The sequence below is a fragment of the Paramisgurnus dabryanus genome, chromosome 4 (genome assembly GCF_030506205.2).
Source record: "Paramisgurnus dabryanus chromosome 4, PD_genome_1.1, whole genome shotgun sequence".
Classification (NCBI taxonomy): Eukaryota; Metazoa; Chordata; class Actinopteri; order Cypriniformes; family Cobitidae; genus Paramisgurnus; species Paramisgurnus dabryanus.
This window is the reverse complement of record NC_133340.1, coordinates 22158534-22185810: the sequence shown is the minus strand read 5'-3', so window position 1 is coordinate 22185810 and position 27277 is coordinate 22158534. Positions and strand designations below refer to the sequence as shown.

The 27277-nt window shown below is 37.1% G+C and overlaps 2 protein-coding genes and 1 pseudogene across 7 annotated transcripts; 1 reads left to right on the top strand and 2 right to left on the bottom strand.

The window, feature by feature from the left end:
- Positions 1-418: 418 nt before the first annotated feature.
- On the bottom strand, positions 419-2789 carry pgam1b (phosphoglycerate mutase 1b). Its single transcript, XM_065295152.2, has 4 exons — positions 2481-2789; positions 1767-2041; positions 1489-1669; positions 419-1349 (listed from the first exon to the last, which is right to left on the bottom strand). Exons 1-4 carry the CDS (start codon positions 2617-2619, stop codon positions 1180-1182), a joined length of 765 nt encoding a protein of 254 aa, XP_065151224.1. The 5' UTR covers positions 2620-2789; the 3' UTR covers positions 419-1179.
- A 320-nt stretch (positions 2790-3109) lies between these two features.
- cdc25d (cell division cycle 25 homolog d) lies at positions 3110-8153 on the bottom strand. 6 transcript variants are annotated; one of them, XM_065295144.2, is made up of 12 exons: positions 7632-8153; positions 7214-7296; positions 6738-6765; positions 6613-6646; positions 6319-6381; positions 5930-6076; positions 5736-5840; positions 5591-5653; positions 5404-5502; positions 4153-4349; positions 3956-4067; positions 3110-3874 (listed from the first exon to the last, which is right to left on the bottom strand). In XM_065295144.2, the coding sequence occupies exons 1-12, from the start codon at positions 7736-7738 to the stop codon at positions 3737-3739; spliced, it is 1176 nt and encodes a 391-aa protein (XP_065151216.2). In that variant the 5' UTR covers positions 7739-8153; the 3' UTR covers positions 3110-3736. The 6 variants fall into 6 exon arrangements, with proteins under 6 accessions (XP_065151216.2, XP_065151218.2, XP_065151217.2 ...); XM_065295146.2 differs by having other exon boundaries at positions 6613-6643; positions 7632-8152; XM_065295145.2 differs by having other exon boundaries at positions 5930-6073; positions 7632-8150.
- Positions 8154-10404: 2251 nt separating this feature from the next.
- LOC135785671 (uncharacterized) lies at positions 10405-26637 on the top strand (annotated as a pseudogene).
- Positions 26638-27277: the final 640 nt, after the last annotated feature.

The following is a 27277-nucleotide window of genomic DNA, read 5'->3' as shown; positions in this document are numbered from 1 at the left end:
ATTTCCAAATTCATATTTTTGTCTACAATTTTATTATGACATTATTTTTGATAACATTTTAGAAATCAGTTACATTTATTTTATGAAGATATTTTTTAAATGACCTTAAAGTAGAACATTTAATATGAGAAAATCTAATTTCATCATTTATTTTTTTGCCATTGTAAACATAAATGTTTATGCCCATATCTGAGCACATTTCTTAATGTTTATATACGTTTTTAAGAGAAATAGCAGCATATTTATGTTTTAAAATGTATGTCAGATGTGTGAAATAATGCTAGGCAATTATTTTATTTCTAAAGAATCAAATAAAACACATGCAACATTTATTTCTGCTTAGGTTGGCCAACATTTATTGCGATTGCACATTACTAATGTAAACAAGCATACAGTAAAACACCATCTTTCAGTCAAGTGAAAATAATAAACACAGTATTTATTTCCGAAATTGCACGCAAAGGATAAGACAGCATGTGAAAATTTTTATTCTAGAGGAATATCAATTTTTAATCACTCTTAGATGAATGTTTGTGGAATACATCAATACGTTGGTCAAAATACAGTGAAAATGAAATGGACAACAGCATGAATATAACATATAGTTACAGTGCAATAACTAGACCAAAGACAAAAAAATCCATCTTTTTCATAAATATCTCTCATAGGAATATAATCTTCTGTTAATTACCATTAAATCTTACATCACGAATCCTAAACGCAGTTTTGGAATATCTTTTCAGTGCTTTAAAGCAAGGAATATTTTAAAGAGCGTGTCTGTGGGCGTATATATAGGACATCGGTATTATGCATGAATCACACATTTCTGCTACCCACCACATCATTAATATAAGCTGTTGCCTGGATACAGTCAAAGCCATGCCATCACAGATAAAACACATGTACCATCTTTTAAATACGTTCAGCGCAGAGACTATTCAAAGCTAAAATATCTCCTAAATTTATTGTGGCTCAGTTGTAATTAATATATTCATACTCAAGGGGTTAAAGTGACTGCGATAACTGTATGTAAAAGGTTTTATTACAGTAAGATGGTCCCAGTTATATGCTTATAGCATTAATAAATGTATTATTGGTCATTGGTTTGGTACTAGACTTGTTCTCTGATTGTGGTTTTTGGGGAGAATTGTTACGAGACCAAACATCCAACGCTTCTGTTTATTTCTTGGCCTTGCCCTGAGCGGCTACAGCTTCCATTGCTTTGCGGACAGTCTCCTCATCTCCCAGGAATTGCATGGGTTTCACAGGCTTTAGGTTCTTGTCCAGCTCATAGAGGATGGGGATTCCTGTAGGCAGGTTCAGCTCCATAATCGCCTCCTCTGTCATACCTGAAAAACAAACATGTGTCATACATAAGAGGTGTTCAGATCAATTAAATCTTTATATATTTAACTAAACCCATATAATATATCAATCTCTTATCAGTATGCTTTACTTTTTCGGGTGTCATCTGACATAGTTTCTCACCTTCCAGGTGTTTCACGATGCCTCTCAGGCTGTTGCCGTGGGCAGCGATAAGGACTCTCTTTCCCTCTTTGATTTGAGGAACAATTTCCTCATTCCAGAACGGCAGCGCGCGAGCAATAGTGTCCTTGAGACTCTCGCACGAGGGCAGCTGGTCTTCCGTAAGGTCAGCATATCGACGATCCTGCAGCAAAACGTGACAGTGTTGTACCATAGTCTCAAAACAAGCCTCACTTAAAGCACAAGATGTCTGTTGGAGATCACCGTTAAAGCATACTAACCTTACTGATGTTGGTGTAGTAGTCGTGGTCAGGGTCCATGGATGGAGGAGGGGTATCATATGAGCGCCTCCAAATTTTCACCTGAGCCTCCCCGTGTTTGGCTGCCGTCTCGGCTTTGTTGAGTCCCGTGAGACCCCCGTAGTGGCGTTCGTTCAGACGCCAGGTGCGATGCACGGGCAGCCACATCTGATCAATGCCATCCAGCACCAACCACAGGGTCCTGATAGCTCGCTTCAAGACGGACGTGTAGCATATGTCAAACTCATATCCAGCATCTGGAAGAGAAAAGTCAGATGCGTATAATTTAAATTTTTGTTATGATGGACTGCACCCCCTGCCTTCAGCCTGAGATATTGGGTTGGGCTGCAGTCTCCCATGTCTCTGCGGAGGACAAGCGAGTTTGGATGATATTTATAAATGGCTGCTAATATTTATAGAATGGGAACAAAGATAAGAAGCTGAAATGAATTAAAAACATTAAAAGGAAATACACATCGAAATCATTTAACACTTCTTATATAAAAGAAGGTAACCCCGGACCACTTATTTACAAAAATACACCTGCAGGTCGGTGCAGAGAGCATGCATCTCTTCAGACCTGCAGTGTCGCAGTGGTCTCATATGGTGTAAGTTACACAATGCATGATGCAATGCAAGAAAGACATACAGTAGGATATGTCTGTTTAATAAGGGGTGCATTTCAAACACTGTCACCTTTTAGGGCCTGCCCGCCCCTCTTGGCTTCTTCTTCTCCGGTTTCGCTCAGATCCGCGTCGAACCAGCCGCAGAATCGGTTCTCTTGGTTCCAGCAGCTTTCGCCGTGACGGATCAACACGAGCTTATACGCGGCCATGTCGCTGCGTGCACACGCTTTAAGATGCAACGGGAGGGTTCGTACCGAATAACGGAGATACGGACCCAGGAAACGGATCAGAGATGCTGGCAGATCGGATGTAAGTCGGGAGATCTGGAGGTCGTTGCTTGCTTGTGAAAGTTGCAAGGAAACGCTTCCTGGTTGGCGCGACCAATCAGAGGGGAAATTAAAGCCCACGCGCGTTTACGTCACTACATCTGATGCTCCGATTCGACCTTGAGCGTCGTTTTTGTTAGAATGTAAACATTTATTTGTAAAAGAATCTCATGCTAGTTTTTATTTTTATTAACTTAAATTTTTCATTTAAAATTGTCTTTATGTGTTCAACAGATTGTTATACGATATTGTTGATATTTAAGTGATTATTGTATTGTTTATTGATTATTAAGTGACTGGCAATAAAGAAAAAGACTTTGAGAGTACTAATTGTTTTTTTTATTAATAGTAGTGCATACTATACAGTGTGTAACATCATAGTGCACGTCTTTCTGAGATAACAATAAAATAACCTTGAGACACAACTACAAAATAGTTTTAATAAAACATTCATACCTACAGGTAGCTAAAATCTAAAAAAGTATGCATATTCCAATTGCATTGAAGTACATACTTTAGTGCAGTGGTTCTCAAACTTTTCAGGGTGCGACCTCCCTAGTGTACGGCCCTACTGAAAAATCCAGCATAAGCTGGTTTTAGCTGGTCTACCAGCTTGGTTTTAGATGGTTTTGCTGTTGTAGCAAGCTGGTCTAACTGTGTTTTGGTCATTTTTTAAGCTGGTCTAGCTGGACTTAGCTGGTCAGATTAAAACCAGCTATTGGCACCTTAAACCAGCTACCATATTTTTATAAAACTTTCTTAAAAACTTAAAATTGTAATTAAACAAAACATATTGCATTATACAATGTGGTGCTGAGGGTTAGTAGCATTTTTTTTCTGATTTTTAATTACACAGAATTGACGAGAAATTAATGCATTTTATAAAAGGTCATAAAACTGGGGCACCCTTGGCACAATGCCCCCAGTTTGACAGCCACTGGTTTAGTGCATAGAAGTATACAAATTGTGATGCAGCTGATGTCTATAAGTAAATTCATGTTTATTGTGTCGTCCTTTGATGAATTCTGATCGGCCGTCTTCTTCGTTGACGTGTGGGTCTTCTCCTGCGAAAGCCATGCAGCTGCCCCTGGTAGTCCTCGTGATGCATGGGTACATATCCACAGGGGTCACACATGTCCTGAGACAGAGAGAGAGATTAGTGTGCATGCTGTGATACATATGATGTTTAGGGAAATAATGCACAGATAATGTGTTATACCGGATAGCAGCTGTGGAAGTGTTTGTAACCACCCAACAGAAGGTAAAGCTCGGGATAGTGCAGGTTTGGATACACATTTAGACATCTGTCTAACCTCCTCAGATACTGACACCTGTTGAACAGGTAAGAAATATCACTGTATCACTTTTACGTGTTCATGTTATGAGAGACAAACACGTCTCTTTAGGTTATCTTACAAATGTGGCCCTCTTTCAGATGAGAACTCGCAGTGGAACACTATAAGTTTCCGTGGCGATGACCCCTCCTCTTTTGCAACGGAGTCAGATGGTTGGTGCCCCCAGGAGAAGCTTCCTGTGGGGTGAAGCTTAGCCCTTTCTAATGCTTGGGCGACAGCTTGCTGGATCTGATATTCAGTGTAAAGGTTTACTGCTCCCTGTATTAAAGAGAGAACACAATAAGAGCCTGACTATTCCTGTGCAAACATACACATTTGAAGACACGGTTGAAATTCAAATTAAGTTTATGTCATATGTCTATGTACATTAGCTTTGAGGTCATTTTTATTCTAGCGTGCCCATTGACAAAATTACTTTTTAGCAAACTAAAATGTATCTCCCTCAATACCTCCTGCAGCAAACCACCAATCAGGAAATCATGCTTTACTGTTGTGATGTAAACCAAAAGCTATTGGCTATTTAGAAAACATGACAAGCACTTAGAAACGTCCTCCTGAAACTTCCTGTTTCGAAAGGGAAATATGTCAACACTAAAAAGAAAAGTTTAAAGTCCCCATGAACCGGAAGTCACGATTGTCTTTACTTCCGGATTGTGGCGTATTTTCGAGTGAAACAAAATATCGCGCAAGGAAAACAGTGGCCGTGGCTTGTGTTTTCGACTGTGCTTTGAGGAGATATAGAAAAGTAGGCGCTTCATTCAATAATGGAACTGGCAGAAGGCTGAGACAATTGCGTGTGAAATTCAGACACGAATACGCGCAGTTTGGCGGCTTTAGCTAGCTTGTAGTCTCAAATTGAGTTCCTGCCTCCGCTTGCCTTGCTACATCGTAATCACGTCACTACTAAAGCAAGCTCCTGATTGGTTAACCTGCCAAAGTTTAGATTTTTCAACTCGTTACATGCCTTAAACGCACAAAACACTTCATTTGTGCCACGTCATTTGCGCAAATCACGTCATTTACGTCGTGTCATTTATGCCGCCTCATTCGCACGAATCGGATGTCTGTCGCGTCTTTGCATCGACTTAACAAGTAAATCACTAATGCTTAACGCTTTATTCGCATCTGCTGCCACAAGAGGTTGGAAGTACATTTTTAGATTTTGATTGAAGTTCATGAGAGCACGTGAATTAAAAAAAGACTTATAATAATAAACACTGCAATATGACATTAAAAAATAAAAATGGTCGGTTTTGATTTTATTAGAACTTTAATGCTTGTGAGTTACGAACACTTTCTTATATTTAAATACCTTAATATGTCCACCTTGATATTCGTATGGATAACGACAGTCGATGATTAGGAAGTCATCAACTGCCAGACCAAACTGACCCTTGATCAGCGACGCCACCTGCAAGTCATGAGTAGACCAAAGCATTTAAATAAACATTGAAGGTTTGTGATGATAAGACATTATGTTAGTTCAGCCAATTTCTTACTGTGTGTGCACTGACACAGTGAAGCTCTTGATGGCCGACACTTTCAACAGGAAGTAAGTGTTGCTATGGAAACAATTGTATCAAAACTGAATACATGGTTATTAGCTATTATTGATGGACTACCTCTCTAAAGACCTAAATGTACCTTACTAAAGTCCCCTATGAGGGTGAGGTCAGCGACGGCGGCCTCGGTTATATTAATGGGAGGAGCTTTTCTCTGTGACCTCATTCTACAAAACTTCACAGCAGCCTATGGAAACACACTGACAGATCAAATATTCATGTGCACAAATGAATACTAATAATTGAAGCACATTTGCATGTTTATTTTACTCTCACCATCGGGTCTATCGCATCCATCTCCTTTGGATAACTGGCGTCATCTTCTGGATCATTGCAGTATTGTTTCCCATTTCTACGTGCTGGTTCTGACCTCTCCGATGCACTTGAAAATCTGCTAGACAGCCGCACCCGCAGTCTCTTCTGCTAGACAATGCAAACTACATTACCCACAATGCAACAGCAATGGAATGGTCAACATAAGTGAGAGGCACAGGTGACAGAAAAAAACAGTTATAAACACTGCCAAGTTCAAAAGTGCAGTGTAAAATATCATGAAAGATATACAAACTGAATTACCTGAATATTTTAAATGGCAATTTAGTTAAAAAAAATTATTTGGAGTAATGTTTAGCTATTTAGCACAAAGTAAAATAACTATTACTGACAACAGCTCGCTCATTTTCCTTATTAGCATGAAGTTCCCTCTGAAGACGTCTTGACTGGATCTCCTGATCCAATACAAATAGAAACAACATCAGATACAATCTTATATTTACTTTTATTAATTGTGGATCTGTTTTGTTTATAGCCATTTAACTATAAATAAATAAATGGCAATACAGTAAAATATTTTTATTTATTTGCACATAAAGTGTCTTTTCATTTGACATTCATTCCAGGAATTCCTTAAACTTTACGGTTGTATCATAGATCAGGTTTGGTCAGTGCATGTGTCTTACCTTGTTTAAAGAGGATTCAGGGGAAAGACTTCTGCTGAAAGCAGAGAAAGATGTACTGTATGATAGTTTGTTCAACCATGTGATCATCACAGTTTACTAATTACCATGTGCATGTTTTTCATTACCTTGCTCTTCGTCTTCTCACTGCAGAGACTAGAAGGGACAATTTGAAAAAAAATATACCAGGATTAAATAATCAGATTTGATCTCCAGTGGCCATTTTTATTACATTTGCATTAATGCATTTGGCAGATGCTTTTATGTGAGGAATTTAAAATGCATTTGTGGTATACGTTTTAATCATAATGTGTGTTCACTGGGAATCAAGCCCATGACCTTTGCGTTGCCAGGGCAAATTAGCTAAATGGGAACACAAATCTTTCCAGGGGGCTCTACCAATAGCCTACTTATTTATATAAAAAATATATTATTAGTATGCAAATGTCTTCATTCTACTTTCTGCTTGACAAAGATCACTAGTGCCTACTGGTATACACTGTAAGTAGTGTAAACATTCATTAGTTGCTATTGTGTGTGTGGGTGTGTGTAAGAGAGAGAGAGAGAGAGAGAGAGAGAGAGAGAGAGAAACTCTTGTCCAGACCTGTTGGCGTCTCTCTCGGTGTACTGATCCTTTCAGGTGTCAAAACAAGCTTTCTCCGGGGGGTCGAGCTATTTTCTGTCACACTTATGCATTATAAAAATATTAATGATTTCATCATATGAATATATCAATCCTGTATTTGCAAAATATAAATAATATACTATAGGCTATGTTAGTTATTAGTACCATTATTTGTGTGATAATGATATTATTATAATAAACATTATAATAATAAACTATATATCATTATTATAACATAACATACTTAATAATAATACAAATATAATGTAATATTATTAAATAATAGTATAATAATTATTATTAATACATTTTTATATTAGAATTTGCTTTTAATGTTTAATGTATTTTTAAGTGTGCACTAATAAATAGAAAACCTTTAAATAGTTGCAAGACTCACCCATCCTGACACTGGAGCTTCTGCAGGCTGAATGAGAGCTTAGAGACCGGAGAGGACTCTTCTGCAGAGGACAGATCCCAAACTGCCTCCGTCACATCCCCAGCCATTAAAATGACGAAAAAAGATCTAACTGTGCTCTAATACAAACTGCAAAGTTAAATTTCAGATGTGCATGATGATTCATCAAACACTAATGCATAACTCCTGCTGGTTAAGCTAAAATATCTGCAATTCATTTGCAAGATGCCTGACATAAAAGTCAGTTGTGTCTGTGGCTTATACGCAGTGATGGATAGAATGGGAGTGTTCGACTTCTCGGAACGCTGCGCAGAACGATATGACATCACAGTACCGCGAGAGTGATTTAGAACTCTGCTTTTGAATTGGTCTCGCGGCACTGTGATGCCATGTGCCTATCAGTCTGCGCAGCGTCGGGCAAAGACGCACATGCCTTATGTCTCATCCTCTGACTCACTAGGGTCTCTGCGGTCACCTCCCCTTGGAAACTTGTGTTGCTACAACAAGATCATGTGATGCGCGTTGCGCGTCGCGTCCCTGTGAGTCTAGTCATGCCGATCTGGCACAGAGGAGTCACCCATTGACACACGTGGACAATCACAGCACAACATTTCCTTCCCCAAAACTTAGATGGTTCCATTTCAGTTGAGGGTGTACATTATAAAACGGATACTAAAAAAAAATATTATTTATTAGTAGTACAGAGGACAGACTTTTAGTTTGCCCACTTTTTTTTACATTTTTATAAAAACTTTATAGTAACATATAATTTTCTCAGAGGTTTTGGACTAGTCCCAATTTAGTCCCAAACAGACTAGTCTAAGACTAAAATGCATGTTTGAGTTGTCTCAACTAAAAACAGCTTGCCCTGACCTAATTTTAAATACAATTTTGTTACAAGATGCACAGCAATGTGTTTAAGGTATGTTTTAAAAACAACTTAATTGTCCTAATAGTCCTGGCTTAATCTAAACTCTGTCTGGGAACCCCTTAAACATTTTTAAAAATTAAAACCTGTTCACAATCCCAGCTAGAAGAAAAAAGTTCTAAGAACGTTCCCTGAAAGTTCCCAATGTTCCCAAAAACATTCTGCCAACGTTAAAAGTGTTCAGTTTTTTTAAGTTCCAAGAACGTTTCTGGGTTGTCTGAACGTTAGAGGAATGTTACATTTTACCATTTTTAAACGTTATGACAATGTCATGTTTTAATGTTCACACAATGTTTAAAACAACAACTGTTTATTATATTGACTTGTTTAATTGTTATGTAAATGATAGAGAAACATTGCATTTTCTTATTTTATAAAACATTATTTCTGAATGTTCAGTAAATATATTGCTGTAGAAAACACAAATGGACTTATAAGGTTTAGATGTTGATGTTTTGTTTAATTTTAAGTTACCATTATTGTGATTAGTGTTTGTTTTAGTTGGACTATTGACTTTTTGCTTGCTAATTTTTTATCCCTGGTTGTGTTAACTTTGTGTTAATGCACCACATTTGTTATGAGCATGAAAAGTTAGTAGCCCTTACATCCATAAGCAGCACAAAAGTCCGGCATCGTTCATGAATTCGAAGTACAGGCGGAGATAGCAGCTTTACCTAGATACTTCCTATGACAAGACCCCTGTTATAAGATGGCGGCGGTTTTGACGCATGCTCAAAGCCCCAAGGCGACATATAAGTGTATATATATCAATAGGTCATTACATGACAAGCTGTTACTTCCGCATTCCATTCTTACTACTTCTTTCTTTAGTGGGTTTATCGGCGGACTAAAGAGCTAACGAGAAGGCAGACATGCTGGCCAAGGAAGCTGTTACATCAGAACTGGTTGAAATAAATATCACGTTAAGCAGATCAGAAATTAAAAGTATTATTAAGGACAAAATTAACAGAATATGGCAGGAGAGATGGGATAAGGAGGGAAAAGGTAGACACTTGTATAACATACACAAAGAGGTTACAACTAGTAAAATCAGTGGATTGGAAAGACAGGAGGAAACATGGTTTACAAGACTGAGGATGGGACATACAAGTTTAAATAGTGGATTACATATTATAGGAAAACATCAGACTGGAATATGCACAAACTGTGGAGTAACAGAAAATGTAAAACACATACTTCTAGAATGCACACAATACACCAGGGAAAGGGAAAACATGAAGAAAGCGGTAAATAAAGACTTAACAATGGAAAACTTATTGAGTGTAACCAGCACACAGTCCTCAGTTAGGGCGGTTATAGCTTTCCTTAAAGAAACCCAATTAGCAAGTAGAATTTAGTTTTCATCCTTTTTATATATATATATATATATATATATATATATATATATATATATATATATATATATATATATATATATATATATATATATATATATATATATATATAATTATTATTATTATTCCATTCCAATGTGATCACACCTCAGTCCAATAGATGGCTGTAATGCACATTGAATGCAAACTGCCAATAAAACTCATCGAAGAAGAAGAAGAGTAAAGAGCTGCAGAGCGCCTCCTGCTGTACTGGAGAGGAAAGCCCCTCTACACTTCATTCATCTCTCATTCATTACACAAGAAGATTGATGTTTCTTCGTGAAAAATAAATGATAAAAGAATGAAAGGAAGAATTAGAATAACACGAATTTCTGGTGTTTATTAAAAACGAGGATTTTTACCTGACTGCGTGCAGGAGTTAAAACATCTCCAGAAGATGGCAGTAGAGTCAGTCTGTGAATACAAACCGCCGTTAAAACCAACGAAGAGACACAAACATCACCCGCTGTTAGTTTACTTGAGATTTATTTTTAACGTACTTGTTGTTTTTCTCTCTTGAGTGTTTTATTGAGTGTAAACAGAGTCTTGTCTCTGTGTATTTTAGTGTTGATGATGGATGTGATGTGCTGTAAATCAGTAGGAACTGATCTGTCCATGCTGGATATTGATGATTTCATCACAGAAATCTCTCAGCTGAAGAAAGAGGTGGCGTTACTGGAGACAAAGCTGAGGTTAAGAGGAGATGAAGGACTGAAGAGAGAGGTTTGTACAGCTTAAACATCCTTTACCTGTTTGACAACATCAAATCATTAATCTTACTCTGTGTGTGTGCGTGCGTGTGTACCTGGTAATTATCACGTTGTGGGGACCAATTGTCCCCATAAAGATAGGAATACCAGTATTTTTGTGACCTTGTGGGGACATTTTGATGTCACCATGAGGAAACAAGCTTACAAATCAACAGAATGATGTTTCTTGAAAATGTGAAGTAGCATAAAGGTTTCTGTGATGGTTGGGGTTAGGTAATGGGGTAGGTAAGGGGAATAGAATATACAGTTTGTATGGTATAAAATGCATTACGTCTATGGAATGTCCCCACAAAACATGGAAACGTGTGTGTGTGTGTGTGTGTGTGTGCGCGTGCATGTGCGTGCGTTTGTTGTGAATCTTCCACACAGGACTCCGAGCTCAGTCTGACTTTACTCTGTTATACTGAGTCAAAGCCCACAGACGCTCAGGACACTACAGTGTGTGACAGTAATCAGGGCTTACAGGATGAGGAATCTACTGATCAAACCTCCACAGAGTCTCTGGATTCTGTCTTGAACGCTGGAGAACAGCAGCAGATCCTGCAGACCAAACTCAAGATGTGTTCAGTCAAACTCATTGACTGCAGGAACCTCACGATGAAGATAAAAACTGAACCCACAGAAATAAAAACTGAAACCACAGCAGATGAATATGAAGACCATCCTAATGATGGTCATGATTTTATTCTGACAGGTATGTTTCCTAAATCATTGTAGTATTTGTACAATTTTTAACTGTCATGTGAGTACCTGTTTTATAAAGGAGGGTTTAAGTCCCAGACTCATTAGCCAAATGACAAAAAAATATAAGGACTAACATTTATTTTTAGGACAACAACTAAAAAAATTAGCTGCATATGTTTCCAAATTTTGATTTATTTGATGATCAATGACCCAGCTTTAAAAACGGGACTGACAGCTGTCTTCAGTCTCTGTGTGAATACAGAGAAAGATACAGAATCTCAATTCATCCTTCTTTGTGTAAATAAAAGTGAAAAGAGAATTTAATTGTTTCATTTTTCTTTCAGATGTGAAGAGTGATTTATGTTTGGATGGAGAAATAACGTCCTCAAATCTTTCCTGCATCACCGGTGGAGAGACATTGAGCTCACAGAGACATTTAGAGAGAAAACACACAGAACAGAAACTCTTCACCTGCAAGGGATGCAAGATCAGCTTTAACACCTTACAAGAGAAGGAACTTCATTCACAAGAGCACAAAGAAAAGAAGATAAAGTTTCACTGTCAGCAGTGTGGGAAGGATTTTGGCTTCTTATTTTATCTGAAACGTCACATAAGTAAACACAGTCATGAAAAACATTTCCACTGCACTGAATGTGGCAGATATTTCAGCAGGAAAACAAATCTTGTTGCTCATCAGAGAATTCACACAGGAGAAAAACCATATGAGTGTCCTCACTGTGAGAAGAGATTCAACCACAAACCTCATCTGAAGATTCATGTGCGTATACACACCAGTGAGAGACCGTATCAGTGCAGTGAATGTGACAAAGCCTTTAGGGCTTCAAGTTCATTAAAATTACACCAGAAAATTCACGGTGAAGAAAAACCCTATCAATGTTCACACTGTGATGAACGTTTCTGTCAGAAATCTCAGCTGATAGTCCATGAGAGAATTCACACTGGAGAAAAACATTTCCACTGCACTGAATGTGGCAAATATTTCAGCAGGAAAATAAATCTTGTTATTCATCAGAGAATTCACACAGGAGAAAAACCATACAAGTGTCCTCACTGTGAGAAGAGATTCAACCACAAACCTCATCTGAAGAGTCATGTGCGTATACACACCAATGAGAGACCGTATCAGTGCAGTCAATGTGACAAAGCCTTTAGGTATACAAGTTCATTAAAATCACACCAGAAAATTCACTCTGAAGAAAAACCCTATCAATGTTCACACTGTGATGAACGTTTCTGTCAGAAATCTCAGCTGATAGTCCATGAGAGAATTCATACTGAAGAAAAACCTCATCACTGTAATGTTTGTGGGAAGAGTTTCAGTCACCGTGCCAGTTTAGTGAAACACCAGAGAACTCATACAGGTGAAAAACCTTACAAATGCTCTCATTGTGGAAAGAGCTTCTCTGATCCATCTAGTTTTAGATTTCATAAAAGAGTTCACACAGGAGAAAAACCATACAAGTGTCCTCACTGTGAGAAGAGATTCAACCACAAACATGCTCTGAAGATTCATGTGCGTATACACACCAGTGAGAGACCGTATCAGTGCAGTGAATGTGACAAAGCCTTTAGGGATTCAAGTTCATTAAAATTACACCAGAAAATTCACTCTGAAGAAAAACCCTATCAATGTTCACACTGTGATAAACGTTTCTGTCAGAAATCTCAGCTGATAGTCCATGAGAGAATTCACACTGGAGAGAAACCTCATCACTGTAATGTTTGTGGGAAGAGTTTCAGTCAACATGTCAGTTTAGTGATACACCAGAGAACTCATACAGGTGAAAAACCTTACAAATGCTCTCATTGTGGAAAGAGCTTCTCTGATCCATCTAGTTTTAAAGTTCATCAAAGAGTTCACACTGGAGAGAAAACTCATCACTGTAGTGTTTGTGGGATGAGTTTCAGTCGACGTGACCATTTAGTGAGACACCAGAGAACTCATACACGTGAAAGACCTTACAAAAGCTCTCAGTGTGCGAAGACATTTACTCAGTCAAGTAATTAAAAGCCCATGAGAGAGTTCAAACAGGAGAGAAACCTCATCACTGAAGTGTTTGCTAGCTTTCTAAAGCACGAGAGAACTCATACAGGTGAAAGACCTTACAAAAGCTCTCAGTGTGCGAAGACTTTTACTCAGTCAAGTAATTAAAAGCCCATGAGAGAGTTCAAACAGGAGAGAACCTTTATGTCTGCTCGATTTGTGGAGAGAGATTCTTACTCTGGAAGTTTTCAGCATCATCAGAAGAAACACACTAAAGAACAAAGTACACTGAAATCATTGTAGTGTTTGTCTTGACACACTGGTTGTGTATATTCGATGAGAATATTTGATTCGATAATGTACTAGAACAAAAACTATTTATTTCTATGAATGACTTTACATTGACTTTGGTTATTTGTGGTGCCAAAAGCAAAGATTTAGTTCTCATCGCCAGGTAACATTTATAAACTCTTTAGATTTTTACTATTAATGTTTTTTGTGATTGATCAGTGTGTTATATTGCTTGAATTGAATGTTGAATTAATTCGTCGTTTACCCTCTCCTTTTGTTTTATTTCGTGTTTTGTATGATTGATCAACCCAGCTAGAAGAAAAAAGGTCTAATAATGTTCCCTGAAAGTTCCCAAAAACATTCTGCCAATGTAAAAAGTGTCCAGTTTTCTTTAAGTTCTAGGAACGTTTCTGTTGTCTGAACGTTAGAGGAATGTTACATTTTACCATTTTTAAACGTTATGACAATGTCACGCTTTAATGTTCACACAATGTTTAAAACAACAACTGTTTATTATATTGACTTGTTTAATTGTTATGTAAATGATAGAGAAACATTGCATTTTATTATTTTATAAAACATTATTTCTGAATGTTCAGTAAATATATTGCTGTAGAAAACACAATTCACTTATTAGGTTTAGATGTTGATGTTTTGTTTCATTTTAAGTCACAATTATTGTGATTAGTGTTTGTTTTAGTTGGACTCTTGACACTTGACTTTTTGCTTGCTAATTTTTTATCCCTGGTTGTGTTAACTTTGTGTTAATGCACCACATTTCTTATGAGCATGAAAAGTTAGTAGCCCTTACATCCATAAGCAGCACAAAAGTCCGGCATCGTTCATGAATTCGAAGTACAGGCGGAGATAGCAGCTTTACCTAGATACTTCCTATGACAAGACCCCTGTTATAAGATGGCGGCGGTTTTGACGCATGCTCAAAGCCCCAAGGCGACATATAAGTGTATATATATCAATAGGTCATTACATGACAAGCTGTTACTTCCGCATTCCATTCTTACTACTTCTTTCTTTAGTGGGTTTATCGGCGGACTAAAGAGCTAACGAGAAGGCAGACATGCTGGCCAAGGAAGCTGTTACATCAGAACTGGTTGAAATAAATATCACGTTAAGCAGATCAGAAATTAAAAGTATTATTAAGGACAAAATTAACAGAATATGGCAGGAGAGATGGGATAAGGAGGGAAAAGGTAGACACTTGTATAACATACACAAAGAGGTTACAACTAGTAAAATCAGTGGATTGGAAAGACAGGAGGAAACATGGTTTACAAGACTGAGGATGGGACATACAAGTTTAAATAGTGGATTACATATTATAGGAAAACATCAGACTGGAATATGCACAAACTGTGGAGTAACAGAAAATGTAAAACACATACTTCTAGAATGCACACAATACACCAGGGAAAGGGAAAACATGAAGAAAGCGGTAAATAAAGACTTAACAATGGAAAACTTATTGAGTGTAACCAGCACACAGTCCTCAGTTAGGGCGGTTATAGCTTTCCTTAAAGAAACCCAATTAGCAAGTAGAATTTAGTTTTCATCCTTTTTTTTATATATAATTATTATTATTCCATCCCAATGTGATCACACCTCAGTCCAGTAGATGGCGGTAATGCACATTGAATGCAAACTGCCAATAAAACTCATCGAAGAAGAAGAAGAGTAAAGAGCTGCAGAGCGCCTCCTGCTGTACTGGAGAGGAAAGCCCCTCTACACTTCATTCATCTCTCATTCATTACACAAGAAGATTGATGTTTCTTCGTGAAAAATAAATGATAAAAGAATGAAAGGAAGAATTAGAAGAACACGAACTTCTGGTGTTTATTAAAAACGAGGATTTTTACCTGACTGCGTGCAGGAGTTAAAACATCTCCAGAAGATGGCAGTAGAGTCACTCTGTGAATACAAACCGCCGTTAAAACCAACGAAGAGACACAAACATCACCCGCTTGAACATGTATTATTAAAATGTGAGGCTTATGCAAGAGAAAGATGTAAGTTATTTCAAGCTTTAAGCGAGTTGGAAATGAACGTTGTGTCTATGCAAGCATTATTAGGTGATTGCCCAAAGCAGGTTAAAGTATATGAAGGAATAATTAATTTCTTAAAAGATACTTTTTTAATTAACAGGATTTAGGTCACTACTACCATAACGTTATCCACACTCCAATCCAGTAGGTGGCGGGAATGCGCCATTTAAGTTTGGTTTGCCAACTGCCATTAAACTTGAGTAGAAGAAGAAGAAGAAGAAGAAGAAGAAGAAGAAGAAGAAGAAGAAGAAGAAGAAGAACATCACCCGCTGTTAGTTTACTTGAGATTTATTTTTAACGTACTTGTTGTTTTTCTCTCTTGAGTGTTTTATTGAGTGTAAACAGAGTCTTGTCTCTGTGTATTTTAGTGTTGATGATGGATGTGATGTGCTGTAAATCAGTGGGAACTGATCTGTCCATGCTGGATATTGATGATTTCATCACAGAAATCTCTCAGCTGAAGAAAGAGGTGGCGTTACTGGAGACAAAGCTGAGGTTAAGAGGAGATGAAGGACTGAAGAGAGAGGTTTGTACAGCTTAAACATCCTTTACCTGTTTGACAACATCAAATCATTTCTAATCTTACTCTGTGTGCGTGCGTGCGTGTGTACCTGGTAATTATCACGTTGTGGGGACCAATTGTCCCCATAAAGATAGGAATACCAGTATTTTTGTGACCTTGTGGGGACATTTTGATGTCCCCATGAGGAAACAAGCTTACAAATCAAACAGAATGATGTTTCTTGAAAATGTGAAGTAGCATAAAGGTTTCTGTGATGGTTGGGGTTAGGGAATGGGGTAGGTAAGGGGAATAGAATATACAGATTGTATGGTATAAAATGCATTACGTCTATGGAATGTCCCCACAAAACATGGAAACCACAATGTGTGTGTGTGTGTGTGTGTGTGTGTGTGTGTGTGTGTGTGTGTGTGTGTGTGTGTGTGTGTGTGTGTGTGTGTGTGTGTGTGTGTGTGTGTGTGTGTGTGTGTGTGTGTGTGTGTGTGTGTGTGTGTGTGTGTGTGTGTGTGTGTGTGTTTGTTGTGAATCTTCCACACAGGACTCCGAGCTCAGTCTGACTTTACTCTGTTATACTGAGTCAAAGCCCACAGACGCTCAGGACACTACAGTGTGTGACAGTAATCAGGGCTTACAGGATGAGGAATCTACTGATCAAACCTCCACAGAGTCTCTGGATTCTGTCTTGAACGCTGGAGAACAGCAGCAGATCCTGCAGACCAAACTCAAGATGTGTTCAGTCAAACTCATCGACTTCAGGAACCTCACGATGAAGATGAAAACTGAACCCACAGAAATAAAAACTGAAACCACAGCAGATGAATATGAAGACCATCCTAATGATGGTCATGATTTTATTCTGACAGGTATGTTTCCTAAATCATTGTAGTATTTGTACAATTTTTAACTGTCATGTGAGTACCTGTTTTATAAAGGAGGGTTTAAGTCCCAGACTCATTAACCAAATGAAAAAAAAATATAAGGACTAACATATTTATTTTTAGGACAACAACTAAAAAAATTAGCTGCATATGTTTCCAAATTTTGATTTATTTGATGATCAATGACCCAGCTTTAAAAACGGGACTGACAGCTGTCTTCAGTCTCTGTGTGAATACAGAGAAAGATACAGAATCTCAATTCATCCTTCTTTGTGTAAATAAAAGTGAAAAGAGAATTTAATTGTTTCATTTTTCTTTCAGATGTGAAGAGTGATTTATGTTTGGATGGAGAAATAAGTTCCTTACAAGAGAAGGAACTTCATTCACAAGAGCACAAAGAAAAGAAGATAAAGTTTCACTGTCAGCAGTGTGGGAAGGATTTTGGCTTCTTATTTTATCTGAAACGTCACATAAGTAAACACAGTCATGAAAAACATTTCCACTGCACTGAATGTGGCAGATATTTCAGCAGGAAAATAAATCTTGTTATTCATCAGAGAATTCACACAGGAGAAAAACCATACGAGTGTCCTCACTGTGAGAAGAGATTCAACCACAAACCTCATCTGAAGATTCATGTGCGTATACACACCAATGAGAGACCGTATCAGTGCAGTGAATGTGACAAAGCCTTTAGGGCTTCAAGTTCATTAAAATTACACCAGAAAATTCACTCTGAAGAAAAACCCTATCAATGTTCACACTGTGATGAACGTTTCTGTCAGAAATCTCAGCTGATAGTCCATGAGAGAATTCACACTGGAGAAAAACATTTCCACTGCACTGAATGTGGCAAATATTTCAGCAGGAAAATAAATCTTGTTATTCATCAGAGAATTCACACAGGAGAAAAACCATACAAGTGTCCTCACTGTGAGAAGAGATTCAACCACAAACCTCATCTGAAGAGTCATGTGCGTATACACACCAATGAGAGACCGTATCAGTGCAGTCAATGTGACAAAGCCTTTAGGTATACAAGTTCATTAAAATCACACCAGAAAATTCACTCTGAAGAAAAACCCTATCAATGTTCACACTGTGATGAACGTTTCTGTCAGAAATCTCAGCTGATAGTCCATGAGAGAATTCATACTGAAGAAAAACCTCATCACTGTAATGTTTGTGGGAAGAGTTTCAGTCACCGTGCCAGTTTAGTGAAACACCAGAGAACTCATACAGGTGAAAAACCTTACAAATGCTCTCATTGTGGAAAGAGCTTTTCTGATCCATCTAATTTTAGATTTCATCAAAGAGTTCACACAGGAGAAAAACCATACAAGTGTCCTCACTGTGAGAAGAGATTCAACCACAAACATGCTCTGAAGATTCATGTGCGTATACACACCAGTGAGAGACCGTATCAGTGCAGTGAATGTGACAAAGCCTTTAGGGATTCAAGTTCATTAAAATTACACCAGAAAATTCACTCTGAAGAAAAACCCTATCAATGTTCACACTGTGATAAACGTTTCTGTCAGAAATCTCAGCTGATAGTCCATGAGAGAATTCACACTGGAGAGAAACCTCATCACTGTAATGTTTGTGGGAAGAGTTTCAGTCAACGTGTCAGTTTAGTGAAACACCAGAGAACTCATACAGGTGAAAAACCTTACAAATGCTCTCATTGTGGAAAGAGCTTCTCTGATCCATCTAGTTTTAAAGTTCATCAAAGAGTTCACACTGGAGAGAAAACTCATCACTGTAGTGTTTGTGGGATGAGTTTCAGTCGACGTGACAGTTTAGTGTCACACCACAGAACTCATACACGTGAAAGACCTTACAAAAGCTCTCAGTGTGCGAAGACATTTACTCAGTCAAGTAATTAAAAGCCCATGAGAGAATTCAAACAGGAGAGAACCTTTATGTCTGCTCGATTTGTGGAGAGAGATTCTTACTCTGGAAGTTTTCAGCATCATCAGAAGAAACACACTAAAGAACAAAGTACACTGAAATCATTGTAGTGTTTGTCTTGACACACTGGTTGTGTATATTCGATGAGAATATTTGATTCGATAATGTACTAGAACAAAAACTATTTATTTCTATGAATGACTTTACATTGACTTTGGTTATTTGTGGTGCCAAAAGCAAAGATTTAGTTCTCATCGCCAGGTAACATTTATAAACTCTTTAGATTTTTACTATTAATGTTTTTTGTGATTGATCAGTGTGTTATATTGCTTGAATTGAATGTTGAATTAATTCGTCGTTTACCCTCTCCTTTTGTTTTATTTCGTGTTTTGTATGATTGATCAACCCAGCTAGAAGAAAAAAGGTCTAATAATGTTCCCTGAAAGTTCCCAAAAACATTCTGCCAATGTAAAAAGTGTCCAGTTTTCTTTAAGTTCTAGGAACGTTTCTGTTGTCTGAACGTTAGAGGAATGTTACATTTTACCATTTTTAAACGTTATGACAATGTCACGCTTTAATGTTCACACAATGTTTAAAACAACAACTGTTTATTATATTGACTTGTTTAATTGTTATGTAAATGATAGAGAAACATTGCATTTTATTATTTTATAAAACATTATTTCTGAATGTTCAGTAAATATATTGCTGTAGAAAACACAATTCACTTATTAGGTTTAGATGTTGATGTTTTGTTTCATTTTAAGTCACAATTATTGTGATTAGTGTTTGTTTTAGTTGGACTCTTGACACTTGACTTTTTGCTTGCTAATTTTTTATCCCTGGTTGTGTTAACTTTGTGTTAATGCACCACATTTCTTATGAGCATGAAAAGTTAGTAGCCCTTACATCCATAAGCAGCACAAAAGTCCGGCATCGTTCATGAATTCGAAGTACAGGCGGAGATAGCAGCTTTACCTAGATACTTCCTATGACAAGACCCCTGTTATAAGATGGCGGCGGTTTTGACGCATGCTCAAAGCCCCAAGGCGACATATAAGTGTATATATATCAATGGGTCACTACATGACAAGCTGTTACTTCCGCATTCCATTCTTACTACTTCTTTCTTTAGTGGGTTTATCGGCGGACTAAAGAGCTAACGAGAAGGCAGACATGCTGGCCAAGGAAGCTGTTACATCAGAACTGGTTGAAATAAATATCACGTTAAGCAGATCAGAAATTAAAAGTATTATTAAGGACAAAATTAACAGAATATGGCAGGAGAGATGGGATAAGGAGGGAAAAGGTAGACACTTGTATAACATACACAAAGAGGTTACAACTAGTAAAATCAGTGGATTGGAAAGACAGGAGGAAACATGGTTTACAAGACTGAGGATGGGACATACAAGTTTAAATAGTGGATTACATATTATAGGAAAACATCAGACTGGAATATGCACAAACTGTGGAGTAACAGAAAATGTAAAACACATACTTCTAGAATGCACACAATACACCAGGGAAAGGGAAAACATGAAGAAAGCGGTAAATAAAGACTTAACAATGGAAAACTTATTGAGTGTAACCAGCACACAGTCCTCAGTTAGGGCGGTTATAGCTTTCCTTAAAGAAACCCAATTAGCAAGTAGAATTTAGTTTTCATCCTTTTTTTTATATATAATTATTATTATTCCATCCCAATGTGATCACACCTCAGTCCAGTAGATGGCGGTAATGCACATTGAATGCAAACTGCCAATAAAACTCATCGAAGAAGAAGAAGAGTAAAGAGCTGCAGAGCGCCTCCTGCTGTACTGGAGAGGAAAGCCCCTCTACACTTCATTCATCTCTCATTCATTACACAAGAAGATTGATGTTTCTTCGTGAAAAATAAATGATAAAAGAATGAAAGGAAGAATTAGAAGAACACGAACTTCTGGTGTTTATTAAAAACGAGGATTTTTACCTGACTGCGTGCAGGAGTTAAAACATCTCCAGAAGATGGCAGTAGAGTCACTCTGTGAATACAAACCGCCGTTAAAACCAACGAAGAGACACAAACATCACCCGCTTGAACATGTATTATTAAAATGTGAGGCTTATGCAAGAGAAAGATGTAAGTTATTTCAAGCTTTAAGCGAGTTGGAAATGAACGTTGTGTCTATGCAAGCATTATTAGGTGATTGCCCAAAGCAGGTTAAAGTATATGAAGGAATAATTAATTTCTTAAAAGATACTTTTTTAATTAACAGGATTTAGGTCACTACTACCATAACGTTATCCACACTCCAATCCAGTAGGTGGCGGGAATGCGCCATTTAAGTTTGGTTTGCCAACTGCCATTAAACTTGAGTAGAAGAAGAAGAAGAAGAAGAAGAAGAAGAAAAACATCACCCGCTGTTAGTTTACTTGAGATTTATTTTTAACGTACTTGTTGTTTTTCTCTCTTGAGTGTTTTATTGAGTGTAAACAGAGTCTTGTCTCTGTGTATTTTAGTGTTGATGATGGATGTGATGTGCTGTAAATCAGTGGGAACTGATCTGTCCATGCTGGATATTGATGATTTCATCACAGAAATCTCTCAGCTGAAGAAAGAGGTGGCGTTACTGGAGACAAAGCTGAGGTTAAGAGGAGATGAAGGACTGAAGAGAGAGGTTTGTACAGCTTAAACATCCTTTACCTGTTTGACAACATCAAATCATTTCTAATCTTACTCTGTGTGCGTGCGTGTGTACCTGGTAATTATCACGTTGTGGGGACCAATTGTCCCCATAAAGATAGGAATACCAGTATTTTTGTGACCTTGTGGGGACATTTTGATGTCCCCATGAGGAAACAAGCTTACAAATCAAACAGAATGATGTTTCTTGAAAATGTGAAGTAGCATAAAGGTTTCTGTGATGGTTGGGGTTAGGGAATGGGGTAGGTAAGGGGAATAGAATATACAGATTGTATGGTATAAAATGCATTACGTCTATGGAATGTCCCCACAAAACATGGAAACCACAATGTGTGTGTGTGTGTGTGTGTGTGTGTGTGTGTGTGTGTGTGTGTGTGTGTGTGTGTGTGTGTGTGTGTGTGTGTGTGTGTGTGTGTGTGTGTGTGTGTGTTGTTGTGAATCTTCCACACAGGACTCCGAGCTCAGTCTGACTTTACTCTGTTATACTGAGTCAAAGCCCACAGACGCTCAGGACACTACAGTGTGTGACAGTAATCAGGGCTTACAGGATGAGGAATCTACTGATCAAACCTCCACAGAGTCTCTGGATTCTGTCTTGAACGCTGGAGAACAGCAGCAGATCCTGCAGACCAAACTCAAGATGTGTTCAGTCAAACTCATCGACTTCAGGAACCTCACGATGAAGATGAAAACTGAACCCACAGAAATAAAAACTGAAACCACAGCAGATGAATATGAAGACCATCCTAATGATGGTCATGATTTTATTCTGACAGGTATGTTTCCTAAATCATTGTAGTATTTGTACAATTTTTAACTGTCATGTGAGTACCTGTTTTATAAAGGAGGGTTTAAGTCCCAGACTCATTAACCAAATGAAAAAAAAATATAAGGACTTACATATTTATTTTTAGGACAACAACTAAAAAAATTAGCTGCATATGTTTCCAAATTTTGATTTATTTGATGATCAATGACCCAGCTTTAAAAACGGGACTGACAGCTGTCTTCAGTCTCTGTGTGAATACAGAGAAAGATACAGAATCTCAATTCATCCTTCTTTGTGTAAATAAAAGTGAAAAGAGAATTTAATTGTTTCATTTTTCTTTCAGATGTGAAGAGTGATTTATGTTTGGATGGAGAAATAAGTTCCTTACAAGAGAAGGAACTTCATTCACAAGAGCACAAAGAAAAGAAGATAAAGTTTCACTGTCAGCAGTGTGGGAAGGATTTTGGCTTCTTATTTTATCTGAAACGTCACATAAGTAAACACAGTCATGAAAAACCTTTCCACTGCACTGAATGTGGCAGATATTTCAGCAGGAAAATAAATCTTGTTATTCATCAGAGAATTCACACAGGAGAAAAACCATACGAGTGTCCTCACTGTGAGAAGAGATTCAACCACAAACCTCATCTGAAGATTCATGTGCGTATACACACCAATGAGAGACCGTATCAGTGCAGTGAATGTGACAAAGCCTTTAGGGCTTCAAGTTCATTAAAATTACACCAGAAAATTCACTCTGAAGAAAAACCCTATCAATGTTCACACTGTGATGAACGTTTCTGTCAGAAATCTCAGCTGATAGTCCATGAGAGAATTCACACTGGAGAAAAACATTTCCACTGCACTGAATGTGGCAGATATTTCAGCAGGAAAATAAATCTTGTTATTCATCAGAGAATTCACACAGGAGAAAAACCATACAAGTGTCCTCACTGTGAGAAGAGATTCAACCACAAACCTCATCTGAAGAGTCATGTGCGTATACACACCAATGAGAGACCGTATCAGTGCAGTCAATGTGACAAAGCCTTTAGGTATACAAGTTCATTAAAATCACACCAGAAAATTCACTCTGAAGAAAAACCCTATCAATGTTCACACTGTGATGAACGTTTCTGTCAGAAATCTCAGCTGATAGTCCATGAGAGAATTCATACTGAAGAAAAACCTCATCACTGTAATGTTTGTGGGAAGAGTTTCAGTCACCGTGCCAGTTTAGTGAAACACCAGAGAACTCATACAGGTGAAAAACCTTACAAATGCTCTCATTGTGGAAAGAGCTTTTCTGATCCATCTAATTTTAGATTTCATCAAAGAGTTCACACAGGAGAAAAACCATACAAGTGTCCTCACTGTGAGAAGAGATTCAACCACAAACATGCTCTGAAGATTCATGTGCGTATACACACCAGTGAGAGACCGTATCAGTGCAGTGAATGTGACAAAGCCTTTAGGGATTCAAGTTCATTAAAATTACACCAGAAAATTCACTCTGAAGAAAAACCCTATCAATGTTCACACTGTGATAAACGTTTCTGTCAGAAATCTCAGCTGATAGTCCATGAGAGAATTCACACTGGAGAGAAACCTCATCACTGTAATGTTTGTGGGAAGAGTTTCAGTCAACGTGTCAGTTTAGTGAAACACCAGAGAACTCATACAGGTGAAAAACCTTACAAATGCTCTCATTGTGGAAAGAGCTTCTCTGATCCATCTAGTTTTAAAGTTCATCAAAGAGTTCACACTGGAGAGAAAACTCATCACTGTAGTGTTTGTGGGATGAGTTTCAGTCGACGTGACAGTTTAGTGTCACACCACAGAACTCATACACGTGAAAGACCTTACAAAAGCTCTCAGTGTGCGAAGACATTTACTCAGTCAAGTAATTAAAAGCCCATGAGAGAATTCAAACAGGAGAGAACCTTTATGTCTGCTCGATTTGTGGAGAGAGATTCTTACTCTGGAAGTTTTCAGCATCATCAGAAGAAACACACTAAAGAACAAAGTACACTGAAATCATTGTAGTGTTTGTCTTGACACACTGGTTGTGTATATTCGATGAGAATATTTGATTCGATAATGTACTAGAACAAAAACTGTTTATTTCTATGAATGACTTTACATTGACTTTGGTTATTTGTGGTGCCAAAAGCAAAGATTTAGTTCTCATCGCCAGGTAACATTTATAAACTCTCTACATTTTTACTATTAATGTTTTTGTGTGATTGATCAGTGTGTTATATTGCTTGAATTGAATGTTGAATTAATTCGTCGTTTACTCTCTCCTTTTGTTTTATTTCGTGTTTTGTATGATTGATCAACCCAGCTAGAAGAAAAAAGGTCTAATAATGTTCCCTGAAAGTTCCCAAAAACATTCTGCCAACGTAAAAAGTGTCCAGTTTTTTTTTAAGTTCTAGGAACGTTTCTGTTGTCTGAACGTTAGAGGAATGTTACATTTTACCATTTTTAAACGTTATGACAATGTCACGCTTTAATGTTCACACAATGTTTAAAACAACAACTGTTTATTATATTGACTTGTTTAATTGTTATGTAAATGATAGAGAAACATTGCATTTTATTATTTTATAAAACATTATTTCTGAATGTTCAGTAAATATATTGCTGTAGAAAACACAATTCACTTATTAGGTTTAGATGTTGATGTTTTGTTTCATTTTAAGTCACAATTATTGTGATTAGTGTTTGTTTTAGTTGGACTCTTGACACTTGACTTTTTACTTGTTAGTTTTTGTTTCTGGTTGTGTTAACTTTTTGTTAATACACCACATTTGTAATGAAAAGTTAATAGTGTAATTCTGTGGTGCTTGGTACATAATGGTAAAGATCATAACCTAATTAATTTACTAATCATATGTTTATTTTCTGTCAAAAATGTAAATGAGATCCAGCGCTATCACAGCAGTTTGTCATTAAGGAGTTTAAGAAACTTTGGACAAAACATATCTGCTGTATAATTGGGACGCACAAACATCAAGAATCAGACTATGAATCTCAACCATGGTGACAATTAAATGAAAAACTTCATGCTGCAATGCATGCTGGCAGGGCCGGCGCTAGCTATAGGCAGAGTAGGCAAATGCCTAGGGCCTCAAGCTTGGAAGGGGGGCCTCCATAACTGCTAAGTCCATGTGCGCTGGTCCGACAATCACTACTGACAGCATTAAATAAAGTTTTAAGGTGAGTTCAACTTTATGAGGCGCCGCCGCCACTGCAAGAATTAAGTTTGTATTTAAAAAGGTTTGTATTTAAAGTCGAACAGCAAACAAAACTGGCGTTACCTAAAGTAAACTGTCTGTATATCTTTTAAGTCCTCTACACTTTATTTTAGTTTTCAAATCATGAAAGTAGTTTGTCTGTTTAACTTCCAGTGGCAGCTGATTTGTATGGATATTTAAGGTAGTTTATAAAAGGTATTGCAATAGTCTGATAGATAACTTTATACTGTATATTGGTTAAGTAAGAGGGAAATTCTTCTTTATACCAAGTTAAAATAATAAAACAATAAAAGTTGTTCACCTGTAATTTTTTTACGGTTAGGGTTTTTGCAATGTACTGTTTTTTTTTATTTTACTCTTTGGAGAAAGCAAAACTGTTATCCTGTGTTATCACAAAAAGGTGGTGTTTTTAATAAATGTGACTGCCTTCAAATTTTTAACACATGTGCTTTTGCATAATATCTAATTACATTTTAGCATAAAGTTAATCAATTTGTTGATAAAACTTAATAAAAAGTAAAAGTAATGGGGAAAAACATGTTTAATAACTGTAGTGCTCATCTGATTTCTTACGCAGTAGAATAACACGTTCTCACATTATTCTGAAAATTAGAGGGGTGTGAGGGGCCTCCAACATAAATTTTGCCTAGGGCCTCCAAATATCTAGAACCGGCCCTGCATGCTGGGTATTAACAAATTACAAATCTCATTCAGGATTCCCAGCATGCACTGCAGCATGGATAAATATTGATTTTTTTTAACAATTTTATTTGTCACCATGGTTGAGATTCATAATCTGATTCTTGATGTTTGTGCCTCCCAATTATACAGCGGAATTTTTTTGTCCAAAGTTTCTAAAACTCCTTAATGACAAACTGTTGTGAAATTGCTGGATCTCATTTACATTATTGACAGAAAATAAACTTTTGATTAGTAAATTAATTAGGTAATGATCTTTACCATTACGTAAAGAACAACCACAGAATAACACTATTAACTTTACACATTCATAACAAATGTGGTGCATTAACACAAAGTTAACACAACCAGAGAAAAAAGGAGTAAGCAAAAAATGTCAAGAGTCCAACTAAAACAAACACTAATCACAATAATGGTGACATAAAATGAAACAAAACATCAACATCTAAACCTAATAAGTGAATTGTGTTTTCTACAGCAATATATTTACTGAACATTCAGAAATAATGTTTTATAAAATAATAAAATGCAATATTTCTCTATCATTTACATAACAATTAAACAAGTCAATATAATAAACAGTTGTTGTTTTAAACATTGTGTGAACATTAAAACATGACACTGTCATAACGTTCAAAACTGGTAAAATGTAACATTCCTCTAACGTTCAGACAACCCAGAAACGTTTTACGTTGGCAGAACGTACACTATTTACGTTGGTAGAATGTTTTTGGAAACCTTGGGAACTGTCAGGGAACGTTCTTAGAACT

Excerpts from the sequence above, each read along its gene's own strand:
- pgam1b (XM_065295152.2), bottom strand. The coding sequence starts at position 2,619 with ATGGCCGCGTATAAGCTCGTGTTGATCCGTCACGGCGAAAGCTGCTGG. Across the intron at positions 2,042-2,480 it reads GGGCGGGCAGGCCCTAAAAG|ATGCTGGATATGAGTTTGAC; the intron begins GTGACAGTGTTT and ends TTTCTCTTCCAG. Across the intron at positions 1,670-1,766 it reads ACTACACCAACATCAGTAAG|GATCGTCGATATGCTGACCT; the intron begins GTTAGTATGCTT and ends GTTTTGCTGCAG.
- cdc25d (XM_065295144.2), bottom strand. The coding sequence starts at position 7,738 with ATGGCTGGGGATGTGACGGAGGCAGTTTGGGATCTGTCCTCTGCAGAA. Across the intron at positions 6,647-6,737 it reads GTGAGAAGACGAAGAGCAAG|CAGAAGTCTTTCCCCTGAAT; the intron begins GTAATGAAAAAC and ends CTCTGCTTTCAG. Across the intron at positions 5,503-5,590 it reads ACTGTGTCAGTGCACACACA|GTGGCGTCGCTGATCAAGGG; the intron begins GTAAGAAATTGG and ends CATGACTTGCAG.